Source organism: Symphodus melops (assembly GCF_947650265.1).
Source record: "Symphodus melops genome assembly, contig: scaffold_423, whole genome shotgun sequence".
In the NCBI taxonomy this organism is placed as follows: domain Eukaryota; kingdom Metazoa; phylum Chordata; class Actinopteri; order Labriformes; family Labridae; genus Symphodus; species Symphodus melops.
Window position 1 is genome coordinate 135 of NW_027636526.1, and position 16,960 is coordinate 17,094.

The 16,960-nt window shown below is 52.4% G+C and overlaps 1 protein-coding gene across 1 annotated transcript; it reads right to left on the minus strand.

Annotated features, from left to right (window-relative positions):
- Nucleotides 1-2,018: 2,018 nt before the first annotated feature.
- LOC306819395 (insulin-like growth factor 1 receptor) lies at nt 2,019-16,294 on the minus strand (the record flags this gene model as incomplete). The annotated part of the gene is made up of 3 exons (XM_079373191.1): nt 15,737-16,294; nt 2,689-2,992; nt 2,019-2,163 (listed from the first exon to the last, which is right to left on the minus strand). Exons 1-3 carry the CDS (start codon nt 16,011-16,013, stop codon nt 2,019-2,021), a joined length of 726 nt encoding a protein of 241 aa, XP_079229317.1. The 5' UTR covers nt 16,014-16,294.
- Between the last annotated feature and the right edge of the window lie 666 nt (nt 16,295-16,960).

Here is a 16,960-nt window from a genome sequence, read left to right on the forward strand (position 1 = left end):
ACACACTGAGGAGAAGGAAACACACTGAAGAGAAGGAAACACACTGAGGAGAAGGAAACACACTGAAGAGAAGGAAACACACTGAAGAGAAGGAAACACACTGAGGAGAAGGAAACACACTGAAGAGAAGGAAACACACTGAAGAGAAGGAAACACACTGAGGAGAAGGAAACACACTGAGGAGAAGGAAACACACACTGAGGAGAAGGAAACACACTGAAGAGAAGGAAACACACTGAGGAGAAGGAAACACACTGAGGAGAAGGAAACACACTGAGGAGAAGGAAACACACTGAGGAGAAGGAAACACACTGAGGAGAAGGAAACACACTGAGGAGAAGGAAACACACACTGAGGAGAAGGAAACACACTGAAGAGAAGGAAACACACACTGAGGAGAAGGAAACACACTGAGGAGAAGGAAACAAACACACTGAGGAGAAGGAAACACACTGAGGAGAAGGAAACACACACTGAGGAGAAGGAAACACACTGAGGAGAAGGAAACACACACTGAGGAGAAGGAAACACACACTGAGGAGAAGGAAACACACTGAGGAGAAGGAAACACACTGAGGAGAAGGAAACACACTGAGGAGAAGGAAACACACTGAGGAGAAGGAAACACACTGAGGAGAAGGAACACACTGAGGAGAAGGAAACACACTGAGGAGAAGGAAACACACACTGGAGGGTTCAGTGTGTTTTGAGGGTTTTCTTTGCTCGTGAAGACAATAAAGATAAAGATAACTTCTGGTTCCTTCTATCGGAGCATCTTCAGATTATTGTCATGGATGGAGCATGGAGCGTGGAGCATGGGGCGTGGAGGGTGGAGCGTGGAGGGCGGAGCGTGGAGGGTGGAGCATGGAGGGTGGAGCGTGGAGGGCGGAGCATGGAGCGTGGAGGGTGGAGCGTGGAGGGCGGAGCGTGGAGGGTGGAGGGCGGAGCGTGGAGGGTGGAGCGTGGAGGGCGGAGCGTGGAGGGTGGAGGGCGGAGCATGGAGCGTGGAGGGTGGGCCGTGGAGGGTGGAGGGCGGAGCGTGGAGGGTGGAGGGCGGAGCGTGGAGGGTGGAGGGTGGAGCGTGGAGGGCGGAGCATGGAGGGGCGGAGCATGGAGGGTGGAGCGTGGAGGGTGGAGGGCGGAGCGTGGAGGGTGGGGCGTGGAGCATGGGGCGTGGAGCATGGGGCGTGGAGGGCGGAGCGTGGACCGTGGAGGACGGAGCATGGAGGGCGGAGGGTGGAGGGCGGAGGGCGGAGGGTGGAGGGTGGAGCGTGGAGGGCGGAGGGTGGAGCATGGAGGGTAGGGCGTGGAGGGCAGAGGGTGGGGCGTGGAGCATGGGGGGCGGAGCATGGAGGGCGGAGGGTGGAGGGCGGAGGGTGGAGCGTGGAGGGCGGAGGGTGGAGCATGGAGGGTAGGGCGTGGAGGGCAGAGGGTGGGGCGTGGAGCATGGGGGGCGGAGCATGGAGGGTGGAGGGCGGAGGGCGGAGCGTGGAGGGTGGGGCGTGGAGCATGGGGCGTGGAGGGCGGAGCGTGGACCGTGGAGGGCGGAGCATGGAGGGCGGAGGGTGGAGGGTGGAGGGTGGAGCGTGGAGGGTGGAGCGTGGAGGGCAGAGGGTGGAGCATGGAGGGTAGGGCGTGGAGGGCAGAGGGTGGGGCGTGGAGCATGGGGGGCGGAGCATGGGGCGTGGAGCATGGGGCGTGGAGGGCGGAGCGTGGACCGTGGAGGGCAGAGCATGGAGGGTGGGGCGTGGAGCATGGGGCGTGGAGGGCGGAGCGTGGAGCATGGGGCGTGGAGCATGGGGCTTGGAGGGCGGAGCGTGGAGCATGGGGCGTGGAGGGCGGAGCGTGGACCGTGGAGGGCGGAGCATGGAGGTTGGGGCCGTGGTGGGCGGAGCATGGAGGGTGGGGCGTGGAGGGTGGGGCGTGGAGGGCGGTGCGTGGAGGGCGGAGCGTGGGGCGTGGAGGGCGGAGCGTGGGGCATGGAGGGCGGGGCGTGGGGCTGTGGAGGGCGGCGGCGGTTACTTACGGCCTCTGCGGATGTTGATGTGCAGGTTGCCTCTGATAACAGTGCAGCCTTTCAGAGACTGAGCGGCGTCCATCGAGTCGATGACCTTCTCTTCACACACTTTATCACACAGACCATCACAGGCTGTACAGAACATACTGCAGAGGGGGGGGGGGGGGGAGAGAGAGAGGGGGGAGAGACGGGGAGAGAGGGGGGGAGGGAGAGAGAGAGGGGGGGAGAGAGAGAGGGGGGGGAGAGAGAGAGAGGGCGAGAGAGAGAGGGGGGGCGAGAGAGAGGGGGGGAGAGGGAGGGGGGGAGAGGGAGGGGGGGAGAGGGAGAGAGGGGGAGAGGGCGAGAGAGAGAGGGGGGGCGAGAGAGAGGGGGGGAGAGGGAGGGGGGGAGAGGGAGGGGGGGAGAGGGAGAGAGGGGGAGAGAGAGAGGGGGGGAGAGAGAGAGACATTCATTAACTCTGACCTCTGACCTTTTTAGATAGATGTTTACGTTGGTTAAACGTAAACGTGTTTACATGTTTATCCTCCAGCTGACCACCGGCGACAAACTAAACGGCGTGCCCAACAACAGGAAGTGATGACAGGCTTTAAAGATGGTGGACGAGTTTGAATTAATGGTCATTATTACAGACGTGTGTTCTGAATCTGGACCACGTCAGGACGCCAGCTCACCTGTTGGGCGCCGTGCGCGTGTGCCCGGGTGGACATTCAGACATGCACTCGCCGCCGTGGATGAAGAAGCTGTCGTTATCGGGGAGGTGGACTTTGGAGCAGAGCTCCTCGCTGATGCAGCGCCAGCCTTGGAACTTGTAGGTGCCGGGAGGGCAGTCTTCCACGCAGCGTCCCTGGTGGTAGTAATGCACGCACGCCGCGCACGCCGTGTCACTGTCAGGAGCCGTGCAGCTGCCCAGACACTGAGGGTGGCAGCACTCGCCGTCCACCGTGCACACCTGCCGGACGCACTTCTCTGGGCATTCTGGAGAGGAGAGAGAGAGAGAGAGTGTGTCAGGGCGATCAAACTGAACATCCGCCTGCAGCTTCTGGTCACATGACTCACATTCAGTACAGACTGAACTCAGCAGCCTCATCTGAATGAAACCCTCAGAACCAGTTCTGGAGTCGAGTCCAGCAGTCCCGCGTCCAGGGTTCAGCCCAGATCCAAAGACTAAACCTCCGCTCCCGGTTTTCCTCCGAGCCGGGCTACAAATAACTGGCTCCAGCTGCTGTGGCGTCCCTCTAAATAAGAGGAGGTTGTAGCTGATGACAGGGAGACACTGGAGGAGAACACAGGACTGACCCGCGTACGGCGTGGAGCGGAGCCACACCTCGTGGCGGCCTCCGTCCCCGCGGCGGGGACCGAACTTAAGAGGAAGCATCGAGAGAGCCGACATCTTCATCAACGGGACTTAACAGAGACGGCAGAAGTCAGTGTGCTGCAGAAACAAACAGTGGTCGCCATGGAAACCATCCGTTTCTGCTCCACACAGTTTGTGTTGTTGTTGAGCATAAACAAAAACAAGCAGAATGAAAATGTGATTCTGTCGTCTAAACATGAAACCAAACAAAGGCATCAGCTCGACCAGCACTCGACCTCCTGAACGCTGGAGAGGTCAGAGGTCAGACGGGGACAGGAAGTCGTTCCCGGGGAGAGCTGCTCTCGGATGTTTCCGTCCACGACGTGTTTCACCTCTTTGTTCGCGCCGTCATGACGAGGGGACCAGCTGACCTTTTATTATATTCAACTCTTTAAAGGAGCAGTCTGTAGCTCCGCCCCCTGGTGTTTATATGAGGTACTGCAGTCTCCCCCCAGGAGAGATCAGCCGTCCTTACCGTCATCCCCGTGTCGCCCTCCGACCCCTGTGAGGGGGTCACACACACACACACACACACACACACACACACACACACACACACACACACACACACACACACACACACACACACACACACACACACACACACACACACACACACACACACACACACACACACACACACACACGCAAACACACACACACACGCAAACACACACACACACACACACACACACGCAAACACACACGCACACACACGCAAACACACACGCGCTCACACACACACATGCAAACACACACACACACACACTCACACACATACACGCAAACACACACGCGCTCACACACACACTCACACACGCACGCGCACACACACACACACACACACACACACACACACACACACACACACACACACACACACACACACACACACACACACACACACACACACACACACACACACACACACACACACACACACACACACACACACACACACACACACACACACACACACACACACACACACACACACACACACACACACACACACACACACACACACACACACACACACACACACACACACACACACACACACACACACTTTGGGCCTCTCGTTAAAGCATTTTCCTTTCTGACCTTTTTAAAATATGTGGGATGAAAAATAACAACAACCCTCAAAGACACATATCGCTGTTTACATCTGCTGCCCCCTCTCGAAGCCCCGCCCCCTCTAAGCTCCTCCCCCCCATGTCCTCACAGTCTTGGTCCAGCGCTCGGGCTGAATCAGCGCCGTCTCCTCCATCAGACGGTCAGAAAACACCACAGTCCTGTTTTGTTCCGTCTCCCGTACAAAGTGTGTTCTCTCCCGTGCAGACGCTCTGTCAGCGTGGAGGTCATTCAGGAAGCCGCTCAGCCGCTCACTGAGTGTCCGTCTATAGGACGATTCACGTCAGCGGAACAAGGACGTCCATTCATCGGGCCCATTCACAGTTCCACATGCGTGACCAGTCCTGTACTGGTCACCTATTGAGACAAGACAAGAAGCACCGCTCCACTGGTTCAGAAGGCGACGCACGACGACCTTCTGCTGCTTCATGAACAACGACAAAGACGGAGAACAACAACAACAACAACAACAACAACGGCCATGTTTGTGTTTGGGCAGCCAAGAGCCCAGAACCATCCAACCAGCATGTAAGACCTGAATGTGTACCAGCGCTACGGGCTTCCTCTGCGTTATGTATCGCTGCTGTGACCTCCTGACAATATTCCCTCCCCCGTGTGTCCCTGCAGGGGGCGCTGGAGTCCCCCGTGTGTCCCTGCAGGGGGCGCTGGAGTCCCCCGTGTGTCCCTGCAGGGGGCGCTGGAGTCCCCCGTGTGTCCCTGCAGGGGGCGCTGGAGTCCCCTGTGTATTCCTACAGGGGGCGCTGGAGTCCCCCGTGTGTCCCTGCAGGGGGCGCTGGAGTCCCCCGTGTGTCCCTGCAGGGGGCGCTGGAGTCCCCGTGTGTTCCTGCAGGGGGCGCTGGAGTCCCCCGTGTGTCCCTGCAGGGGGCGCTGGAGTCCCCCGTGTGTCCCTGCAGGGGGCGCTGGAGACATGAGCTAATCACACCTATTTGGTTTTTTGAAGCAGGCTGTAAACATGTTCATGTCTGCTGTAAAAACAGGCTGTTTGAATGGGTGTGTATGTGACTTCCTGTGCTGCTGCAGCCAGCCTCTAGTGGACACTCCAGGTACTGCAGGATGTTACACTTCAGCATCAAATTCATATTTTAACTTTGGCGGTAGCTGCAGGTCAAACAGTCCCATTCACACACTGATGGTCGAGGCTGCAGGAGCATCTCGCTGAACCAAGACTTCACCACACTTAGAATCTAAACCAGAACTGGTGATGATAACATGGAGACAGCAGCTGTACAGGACAGGTACAGTGCTGCTGCTCCTCCTCCTCCTCCTCCTCCTCCCACAGGAGGTGTGTGGTCTGGAGCTTCCTGTTGATAATTACAGTCTGTTCAAAGAGGAAAAACACCAACAGAGGTGAAGCAGTCTGAGAGCATCCCTGCTCATCTGCAGGTCACTTTCTTAATGAGAGGGGATTCAAACTACAAACCCCACTGCCACCTCACTAAATTACAGACACAGTCTGACTTTCAATTGACTGTTCAGCTTGCTGAGGCTTGTGACAGCAGAGATGCACCTTCAGTGTGTGGATAAATAAGCTCCGTTTAAAGAAAGGGAAGGGGTCGGGGAGTTTCTGGGATCTGGTCCTGATCCTGGCAAAAACATCACAACATGAAAGACAGAACAGAAGGAAAGTAATCCGTGGATTTACTGCCACATATCACCTGACCAAGTCTGGACTAGCACGCTGTGTGTCATCGTTTTGGAAAATCCATGACACAGAAGAAGGGTTCAAACAGAAAGCACAAAGGTCTCTGCGCTCGTCGGGGCGTGTTGCTACAGGGTTCAAGCAGGAAGTCTAAAGGCTCATCACAAACAGAAAACATCATGTAGACGGCACACAGCCTTTTGTAACCTCCGTCTCACCCTCCAGTCTGAAAACAAAACTTATTCATTCACAATCAGGACTTTGTCCTGGAGGCTCAGACAGGAAGGCACAACATGTGTGATAACAAGCTGCAGCCCCAACATCTGCTTCTTCTTACTCTATCAGCTCTCCTCCTGCACGGCACAACAGGAACAACACGACAAACACAAGCAGCCTATCAGTCTGCTCGGCCAGCCGCCGCCGCGTACCCTTCAATTACCTCGCAGTCAAAGCGTCCGCAACAACAGCAGAGACAGAGTGTGTGGACGCTCGTCCAATGAGCAAACACCAGTCCAACTTGTAGTGAGCAAACATCTGTCACATCAGACCACAGGATCACTACTGACAGAAGGAATTCCTGGCATCCCCCTCACTGACTGACCTGGAAAAGACAAGACAAATCAAATACTCTCTCCGGGGGGGGGGGGGGGGGGGGGCATCAGCTGTATCCCAATACTCGTGATGAGGACAGATATTACATGTTTACAGTCACACAGGGACAAAGAGTCTGACGACTCTCAGGGTTATGGCTCGGTCAAACTGCTGAAATCATATCAAATGACAAAGGTGTGTGTGTGTGTGTGTGTGTGTGTGTGTGTGTGTGTGTGTGTGTGTGTGTGTGTGTGTGTGTGTGTGTGTGTGTGTGTGTGTGTGTGTGTGTTGAAGTGATTCTGATGAAATATCACATTGTTTCTGTTCCAGAGGAAAGGACACAATAAACTCGATACTCTCACCTCTTCACCTCGATAACCTCGCCGGTGTACGTTAGATTAATAATCAATAACAACACTTATGTCTCTGCACAGTTTGCATCACTGACACGACCGGCCGCCTGTTTCTCCTGCATTCTCATGTTTAACATTCCAGCGTTTGCACAGCGGATTAATTTCCCAATCCTGCTGCTGAGTGAATTAACAGTCTGTGTCAAACACAGGGCGACTGTTTTTAAAGACCATTAACTTACACACAAACATCTGCACAAACACACAGGCTGCATCAGGAGGAGTCTGCAGAGGCTGCATCAGGAGGAGTCTGCAGAGGCTGCATCAGGAGGAGTCTACACAAACACAGGCTGCATCAGGAGGAGTCTGCAGAGGCTGCATCAGGAGGAGTCTACACAAACACAGGCTGCATCAGGAGGAGTCTGCACAGGCTGCATCAGGAGGAGTCTACACAAACACAGGCTGCATCAGGAGGAGTCTACACAAACACAGGCTGCATCAGGAGGAGTCTGCAGAGGCTGCATCAGGAGGAGTCTGCAGAGGCTGCATCAGGAGGAGTCTGCACAAACACAGGCTGCATCAGGAGGAGTCTGCACAAACACAGGCTGCATCAGGAGGAGTCTGCACAAACACACAGGCTGCATCAGGAGGAGTCTGCACAAACACACAGGCTGCATCAGGAGGAGTCTACACAAACACTCAGGCTGCATCAGGAGGAGTCTGCACAAACACACAGGCTGCATCAGGAGGAGTCTGCACAAACACAGGCTGCATCAGGAGGAGTCTGCACAAACTCAGGCTGCATCAGGAGGAGTCTACACAAACTCAGGCTGCATCAGGAGGAGTCTACACAAACTCAGGCTGCATCAGGAGGAGTCTGCACAGGCTGCATCAGGAGGAGTCTACACAAACACACAGGCTGCATCAGGAGGAGTCTACACAAACACTCAGGCTGCATCAGGAGGAGTCTACACAAACACAGGCTGCATCAGGAGGAGTCTGCACAGGCTGCATCAGGAGGAGTCTGCAGAGGCTGCATCAGGAGGAGTCTACACAAACTCAGGCTGCATCAGGAGGAGTCTGCAGAGGCTGCATCAGGAGGAGTCTACACAAACACACAGGCTGCATCAGGAGGAGTCTGCAGAGGCTGCATCAGGAGGAGTCTACACAAACACAGGCTGCATCAGGAGGAGTCTGCAGAGGCTGCATCAGGAGGAGTCTACACAAACACAGGCTGCATCAGGAGGAGTCTACACAAACACACAGGCTGCATCAGGAGGAGTCTGACCAAACACACAGGCTGCATCAGGAGGAGTCTACACAAACACAGGCTGCATCAGGAGGAGTCTCCACAAACACAGGCTGCATCAGGAGGAGTCTGCACAAACACACAGGCTGCATCAGGAGGAGTCTCCACAAACACACAGGCTGCATCAGGAGGAGTCTCCACAAACACAGGCTGCATCAGGAGGAGTCTGCAGAGGCTGCATCAGGAGGAGTCTCCACAAACACTCAGGCTGCATCAGGAGGAGTCTCCACAAACACACAGGCTGCATCAGGAGGAGTCTCCACAAACACAGGCTGCATCAGGAGGAGTCTGCACAAACACACAGGCTGCATCAGGAGGAGTCTACACAAACACACAGGCTGCATCAGGAGGAGTCTCCACAAACACAGGCTGCATCAGGAGGAGTCTCCACAAACACTCAGGCTGCATCAGGAGGAGTCTGCACAAACACACAGGCTGCATCAGGAGGAGTCTACACAAACACACAGGCTGCATCAGGAGGAGTCTACACAAACACACAGGCTGCATCAGGAGGAGTCTACACAAACACACAGGCTGCATCAGGAGGAGTCTACACAAACACTCAGGCTGCATCAGGAGGAGTCTGCACAAACAGGCTGCATCAGGAGGAGTCTGCACAAACACACAGGCTGCATCAGGAGGAGTCTGCACAAACACACAGGCTGCATCAGGAGGAGGCTGCATCAGGAGGAGTCTACACAAACAGGCTGCATCAGGAGGAGGCTGCATCAGGAGGAGTCTACACAAACAGGCTGCATCAGGAGGAGGCTGCATCAGGAGGAGGCTGCATCAGGAGGAGTCTGCACAAACACACAGGCTGCATCAGGAGGAGTCAAATGCATTCCTCACTCTTTGTGTTTGCGTGTTTTCTTGGCAGAAAGACAGAAATATCTCTGGAATTTGACAGAAATCTGCAGGAGGCAGAGGCGAAGATTCCCATTGACCTTGAGTTGGCTCATCCTGATTGGTTGGCTGTGCTGATGATCTACAGCGCGTCTCCAGCATGACTCATAAGTGCTAAACTCCATCTCACATAATTCAAGTGCTGGATGTTTCTGTATGTTTACATACTTTGATATAGCAGAGACTCTTAATCCAATCCTCCTCTGGTGATGTGACCTCAGACAAACCCTCTGAAAACTCTGACGCACTAAATACTGGACATCTGAACCTTTTCAGAGTGAAAGGTCACATGTACGGCATGACCTCGGCTTGATCGGAGAGTTTTAAAACAAGGTGTGAAACGGTTTGAAAACTGTCCTTAGCATGAATTAAGCTAACCGCCTGGACAGGTGTATGCACGCTCAGTATGTGGACCCGAGAGTCAACGAAGCATTTATGACCAAATACGTCAAACAATTATGTTTGGTTCCATCCACGGAAAACACAGACGAGCATTCAAAACAACTTTATTATAACTACAGATAAACAAAAGTCCATCAGGACAAAGTTATGATCCGAGCAGAGGGACCTGATGGGAATGAGCCTTCACAACATGACCTCTCTGAACTGGCCTCAGAATCCAAGAGACTCATCTCGGTCCCGGGTCGCAGCTCTTCCCAATCTGACGGTGTTAACGGAGCACAATTAAAGGCCACATAATTACAGTAGGCACTTCTACACAGCCAAACCAGTAATGTTCTCTTCCAGGAATTCCAGGGATGGGTGTGACTGTTCACTAAAAGTAGTCATGGATGTGCCTGGTTTACAGAGCGGCCCCTGTAATTACCCCGGCCTGACAGCCTCCGGGTTCTGGGTCAGGGTAAGGGGTGCACGAGGAGATGCGGATCATCGTACCCCAGCTATGAGAAGTTTCAGTGAATCGACAAGGTGACCTTTTAAAAAACATCTAAAAATAGGAGCTGACACAGCCGAGTCGTGCACGTGCACCGACTCCTGGTAAACAAAGAAGTGTTGTCGTACTCGAGTCCAGTTTCATATCCAGGGATCAGGACTCGTCTCAGACTGGAGCTCCTACTGGACTCTGCAGATGGAGGGAAATGACTACTTAGTTTTTAGTCAGTTAACGGTCAGTCCTAACAGCACGAAATCAGCCTGATTCTATTCTGACCCATCGGAGCGTCCAAACTGCCCACGATCGACGCAGCACAACTCCACACTTTGATTTTCCTCTCCGTCGCTCGTGGAGACGGATGAGGAACAAGAAAGGAGGGCGCTCGATAAGGAACTGGCCCTCCCTCAGCAGATCTCGCTAGCTTGTTTTACAAAGTGGAGATAAGAGTGCATTAATAACATCCACATTATGACTGACATGTTGACCTTTGACCTCTGTCAACACCAGAGAAAGGCTTTATTCATCTCACAGCGAGCCGTTTATTCACCAGTGTTGACATCTGAGTCGACAGCTTGTCAATACAAATCACCACACCTCAGTTTGTCCACCTTCAAAACAAAAGCACCACACCTCGGTTTGTCCACCTTCAAAATAAAAGCACCACACTTCAGTTTGTCCACCTTCAAAACAAAAGCACCACACCTCTGTTTGTCCACCTTCAAAATAAAAGCATCACACTTTAGTTTGTCCACCTTCAAAATAAAAGCACCACACCTCGGTTTGTCCACCTTCAAAATAAAAGCACCACACTTTAGTTTGTCCACCTTCAAAATAAAAGCACCACACCTCAGTTTGTCCACCTTCAAAATAAAAGCACCACACCTCTGTTTGTCCACCTTCAAAATAAAAGCACCACACCTCAGTTTGTCCACCTTCAAAATAAAAGCACCACACCTCAGTTTGTCCACCTTCAAACTCGTCTTGTTCGTGTGTCGTGGTGATGTTTGGGTTGCAGTCATAACTACGGAGCGGGCAAACAGGGTCATATATATTAATAGATTAATAACAGAGTCACAGACTGTTTGAGATTATCCTGCTGTGATCCCTGCAGAGTCATTCACAAATCTAAACACGATCAAACCCCGGCTCTTCCACGTCAGTTCAAGCGTCCTCCTCTGACTCGCGGTGGGAGAGAGAGGTCACGGACAGCTCTGAACATCCGTGAGCTTATAGAAGGTGAAGCTCACGTTAAGAACACACACGCACACACCTGCATGTCAGCTGACCGAGACGCTTCAAATGGTGCCGCAGTAACGTATTCAGCATTTTGACTCAAACATGACAGCAGTACTTAAAGAGTGAGTCAGCAACTAAATCAAAACATGGACTCAAAGTAAAGCTGCTCAGTCAGTGACAGCCCGAGCTTTCACTCAGCCTTCATCCGGAGTCTCCTCCTATGGAGCTGAACTCATTCAGGAAAGAGAAGGGGGGGGGGGGCATGTTTACTTCCCATGTCTTTTTGTGTTTTTCTGTCTCGCTCATGACTCGTAGACTTCTGGAGAAGAGGGGCCGTGTCCGTGCATGCTGGGAGTAAACACACAGCGAGCAGCATGGGGGAGGTGTTTCCGCTGCTTTGTACGGTCTGAGGAGATGAAAGCACATCATTAAAGTACAAAGTGGGTCCTCTGGGATTTACTGGAAGGCCTTTTTTTGTCTTTTGTTAACCCTTGACTGAAGGGCTTCCACATTAAAGCACACGGAGCGTCTGATGAGTGTGCGTGTGTTTATCGATGAGATTATCCAACGATGTGAGAGTTTACAAACCCTGACACACCATGAAGTAAAGTTACACATTAAACTCATGTCTGCTTGGATTTTACAGGCTCTGACCTGTGTGGTTCTCAAACTGAGGGTTCGGGACCCAAAGGTGGGTCGCATGCTGCTTTCAGGGGGTCGTGAGCGTTAGCTTGGTGATTTCAGGAGCAGACCTCCTGACATGATCACAACCAACAGCGTTCAGTCCTTCCTCCGTTTAATGACACCAGAGCGCTCCATTAAAGCGCCTAATAAACCACATGACATGCAGCGTGTGCAGTGAGAGCAGCTCAGCGCTGTTAGCAGCAGCAGCTAGCATGCTTCTTTGTGCATCTCTTCAGGGTCATTCTCCTCCTCTTCTATATTTAGTCTACTTAAAGTGATTTAACAAAACAAGTGAACTTCTGGGAAACAATGATGTGAACCAAACAGTCTAAAAGTGTCCCGTCTGTGTGTGTGTGTGTGTGTGTGTGTGTGTGTGTGTGTGTGTGTGTGTGTGTGTGTGTGTGTGTGTGTGTGTGTGACCATGCAGTGGTGCCAGTCTCAGGAGTAGTCGTGATAAGAGTGGTGACCGTGGACGCAGCAGACGGTTCATCAGTCTGAAGTCATGAGAAACAGTAGGAGCAGCAGCTGTCGCAGCAGCGCCGCTAATAGAAGTGCAAACACACATCGTATTAGTTGTTGGCTATTTAAAAAGAATATCCACATTTATTTCTGCCCCCCTCCTCCCCCCCTCCCCCCCTCGGAAAACAACATGTCTGAGTCTAGACTCAACAAACAGTCGTGTGACCTCGTCACGACCGGCTGCTTGAACAACTGCTGACAGAAAGCTGAACGCCACCGCTCCTTTAATTAAACGACTGTACAGCTCCCGTCATCGTAGAGATCATCGTAGAGATCATCATCATAGAGATCATCGTTGGGATCATCGTAGAGATCATCATCATAGAGATCATCGTAGAGATCATCATAGAGATCATCGTAGAGATCATCATAGAGATCATCATAGAGATCATCATAGAGATCATCGTTGGGATCATCATCATAGAGATCATCGTTGGGATCATCGTAGGGATCATCATCATAGAGATCATCATAGAGATCATCGTAGAGATCATCATAGAGATCATCGTTGGGATCATCATCATAGAGATCATCGTTGGGATCATCGTAGGGATCATCATCATAGAGATCATCATAGAGATCATCATAGAGATCATCGTTGGGATCATCATAGAGATCATCGTTGGGATCATCATCATAGAGATCATCATAGAGATCATCATAGAGATCATCGTTGGGATCATCATAGAGATCATCATAGAGATCATCATCATAGAGATCATCATCATAGAGATCATCGTTGGGATCATCGTCGGGATCAACGTGGGGATCATCATAGAGATCATCGTCGGGATCAACGTGGGGATCATTGTTGGGATCATCGTCGGGATCATCATAGAGATCATCGTCGGGATCAACGTGGGGATCATTGTTGGGATCATCGTCGGGATCATCATAGAGATCATCGTTGGGATCATCGTTGGGATCATCGTCGGGATCATCATAGAGATCATCGTCGGGATCAACGTGGGGATCATTGTTGGGATCATCGTCGGGATCATCATAGAGATCATCGTTGGGATCATCGTTGGGATCATCATAGAGATCATCGTAGGGATCATCGTAGAGATCATCATAGAGATCATCGTAGGGATCATCGTAGAGATCATCATAGAGATCATCATAGGGATCATCGTTGGGATCATCATAGGGATCATCGTAGGGATCATCGTAGGGATCATCGTAGGGATCATCGTAGAGATCATCATAGAGATCATCGTTGGGATCATCATAGAGATCATCGTTGGGATCATCATAGAGATCATCGTTGGGATCATCATAGAGATCATCGTTGGGATCATCATAGAGATCATCGTTGGGATCATCGTTGGGATCATCGTCGGGATCATCGTTGGGATCATCATTGAGATCATCGTTGGGATCATCATAGAGATCGTTGGGATCATCGTCGGGATCATCATTGAGATCATCGTTGGGATCATCATAGAGATCGTTGGGATCATCGTTGGGATCATCGTTGGGATCATCATAGAGATCATCGTTGGGATCATCATAGAGATCATCGTTGGGATCATCATATAGATCGTTGGGATCATCGTTGGGATCATCATAGAGATCATCGTTGGGATCATCATAGAGATCATCGTTGGGATCATCGTTGGGATCATCGTCGGGATCATCATAGAGATCATCGTTGGGATCATCGTAGAGATCATTGTTGGGATCATCGTAGAGATCATTGTAGAGATCATCGTTGGGATCATTGTAGAGATCATCGTTGGGATCATGATCATCGTAGAGATCATCGTTGGGATCATGATCATCGTAGAGATCATCGTTGGGATCATCGACCAGCAGAGTGAGAGCTTCACCTGTATTCTTCCCTCTTCATGTTTTAGAAACAGGAAGTGCGGCCGCTCACGAGCATGGCGTCTCTTTCTGACTTCCTGCGTGCTTCTCTAACGCTCCTGCTGGACGCTCTGTCAGAGGGAACTGACCTCTGCAGGACAGAAACAACTTTAAACCCTGAACCACCAATCAGCACGCTGACAGAGGGCGAGAGGGGCGGGCGCAGTGTGTACTCGTGGTTTCTGCTAATACCATCATGTAAAACTGAAACCACAAAAAGCCAAACAAACACTGATGTGAATCACCAACACGACACTGACTGATCAGATTTATTCCAGCAGTCTGACTCTCTTTCAGTGAGAGTGTGTGTGTGTGTGTGTGTGTGTGTGTGTGTGTGTGTGTGTGTGTGTGTGTGTGTGTGTGTGTGTGATGTATGTACATGCAGCCCTGCGACAGTTTCATGTCACCAGACTGAAAACATCAACATGCTGAGTCTGCAGCAAGGCGCCGCTCAACACTCCAGACACACTCAGTCAGTCCGTCAGCCAAAACACATGGTGAGCAACGCAGCAGGAACAACAAGGCTGCAGTCGTAAACACTGAAGGAAAGGGCGACATCACACCCGCCCAGCCTGGAGTCCTTTAATGCAGCAGGGAGGCGTTTGGACGATAAACGCCATAAGACAGCTGACAGTTTGACGTCTTCACGGGGAGGAACGCCGTCGAGCTCGCCACAGACAAATGATTTACAAAAGTCTCCATTAAAGGAAGAATGAGCGACATGTTCAATAATCTCTCCTGTGTGAGTGTGTGTGTGTGTGTGTGTGTGTGTGTGTGTGTGTGTGTGTGTGTGTGTGTGTGTGTGTCGACTGAGGGAGAAGCTGGAGTCCTGCTGCCTGTGTTGTTGTCAGAGCTGTGTTTACATGGCTCCTCCCCTTCTGTATAAAAGCTGTTTTAGAGAAAAGGTCACTCAAACTTTACAACTCTGTCTCACAAACCCTAAACTCCTCCCATTCTGGAACTGAGCGTCTGCCTCCAGCGCCACGCCGTAGCATGTGTGAGGGCGGCGGCGCCCCCTGCAGACGCAGACGCAGCCACGCTCACATGAAACGTAGAAACGTCATTTAACACCCAACATGATGACGGCAAACATCTCCAACCTTCCAGCAGCGAAGGCGGAGAACGTCTGGGTGTGTGCGTCACCCTCCAAAGAACACATTTCTAACCCCGAGCAAGCGGCCGTGTGCGGCGTTGTGGCGTATGTGGCGTGTGGCGTACCTCTCTGGCAGTGGTTGGAGTTCCAGCAGCGGTAGTTGTAGTTGTTGTTGAACATGGTCTTCCTGCACTGCGGGCTGTTCTCCATGATGCCTGGACAAACGTCGCTGCACTCCTTCGACTGCTTGTTCCCGGCGATGTAGTTGTTGAACTCGGCGTCCATGATGAGCGACCAGTCGATGGAGTCCAGGTAGCACAGCTCCGGGTTCTTCTCGATGCGGATGGCGCCGCGGGTGATGTTCCTCAGGCTGTACAGGCCGATGTCCTTCAGGCTGGTCATCTCGAAGATCACCAGGGCGTAGTTGTAGAAGAGCTTCTGTCCGCGGATGACGGTGAGGTTGGGAAAGAGCGCGCTCAGACTGTCCAGGCCCGACACCCTGAACAGGCAGCAGGTAGTCGGTGATGGTGGTCAGCTTGGGGAAGCTCAGCGAGCGGAACACTTCCTGGTTCACGTTGTTGTTCTTGTCTCCGATGAGGAGGATCTGCAGTAGCCCTCCACCACCGTGCAGTTCTCCAGACGCCGGAACTCACTGATGTCATTGCCGATGTCGATGCTGGGACCGCAAACTGCAGAGAGACACACAGGTGAGAGGTCGTTAAAACACACACACACACACACACTCACACACACACACACACACACACACACACACACACACACACACACACACACACACACACACACACACACACACACACACACACACACACACACACACACACACACACACACACACACACACACACACACACACACACCTATGTTGATCTAATATTGACAGAACACGTTTGAATACCAACTTAACCCGGTGTGACGGAGCAAACACGCCGGCGCTCCTCAAGTGCATGAAAGCGAGCGCCGCTCGGCCCCGTCGCTGCATTGATCCCACTTCATATTAAAGCTCTGTGTGTTTATCACGCTCTCATTAAACAATCACTGCAGAGCACACGGGCCATGACACGCACGCCACCGCCACGCAACTCAAACCGCTGGGTGGATAACCACCATGATGACCACGTTTGATGGCGGCCGAGGCTGCTCGGCTTTGAGGTCATAACGACACGTCTGTTATTCGTACCGCTGATCGGGGGTCGCAGCTGGCTGGAGCCGAGCTGTTATTGGGCGAGAGGCGGGGTTACGGTCAAGGCCTGTAATTACACCACCCAACCACTGGGGAGAGGGGGGCGCTAATGCGTCTTTAACGCCAGTCTGCACCCGACATTAAA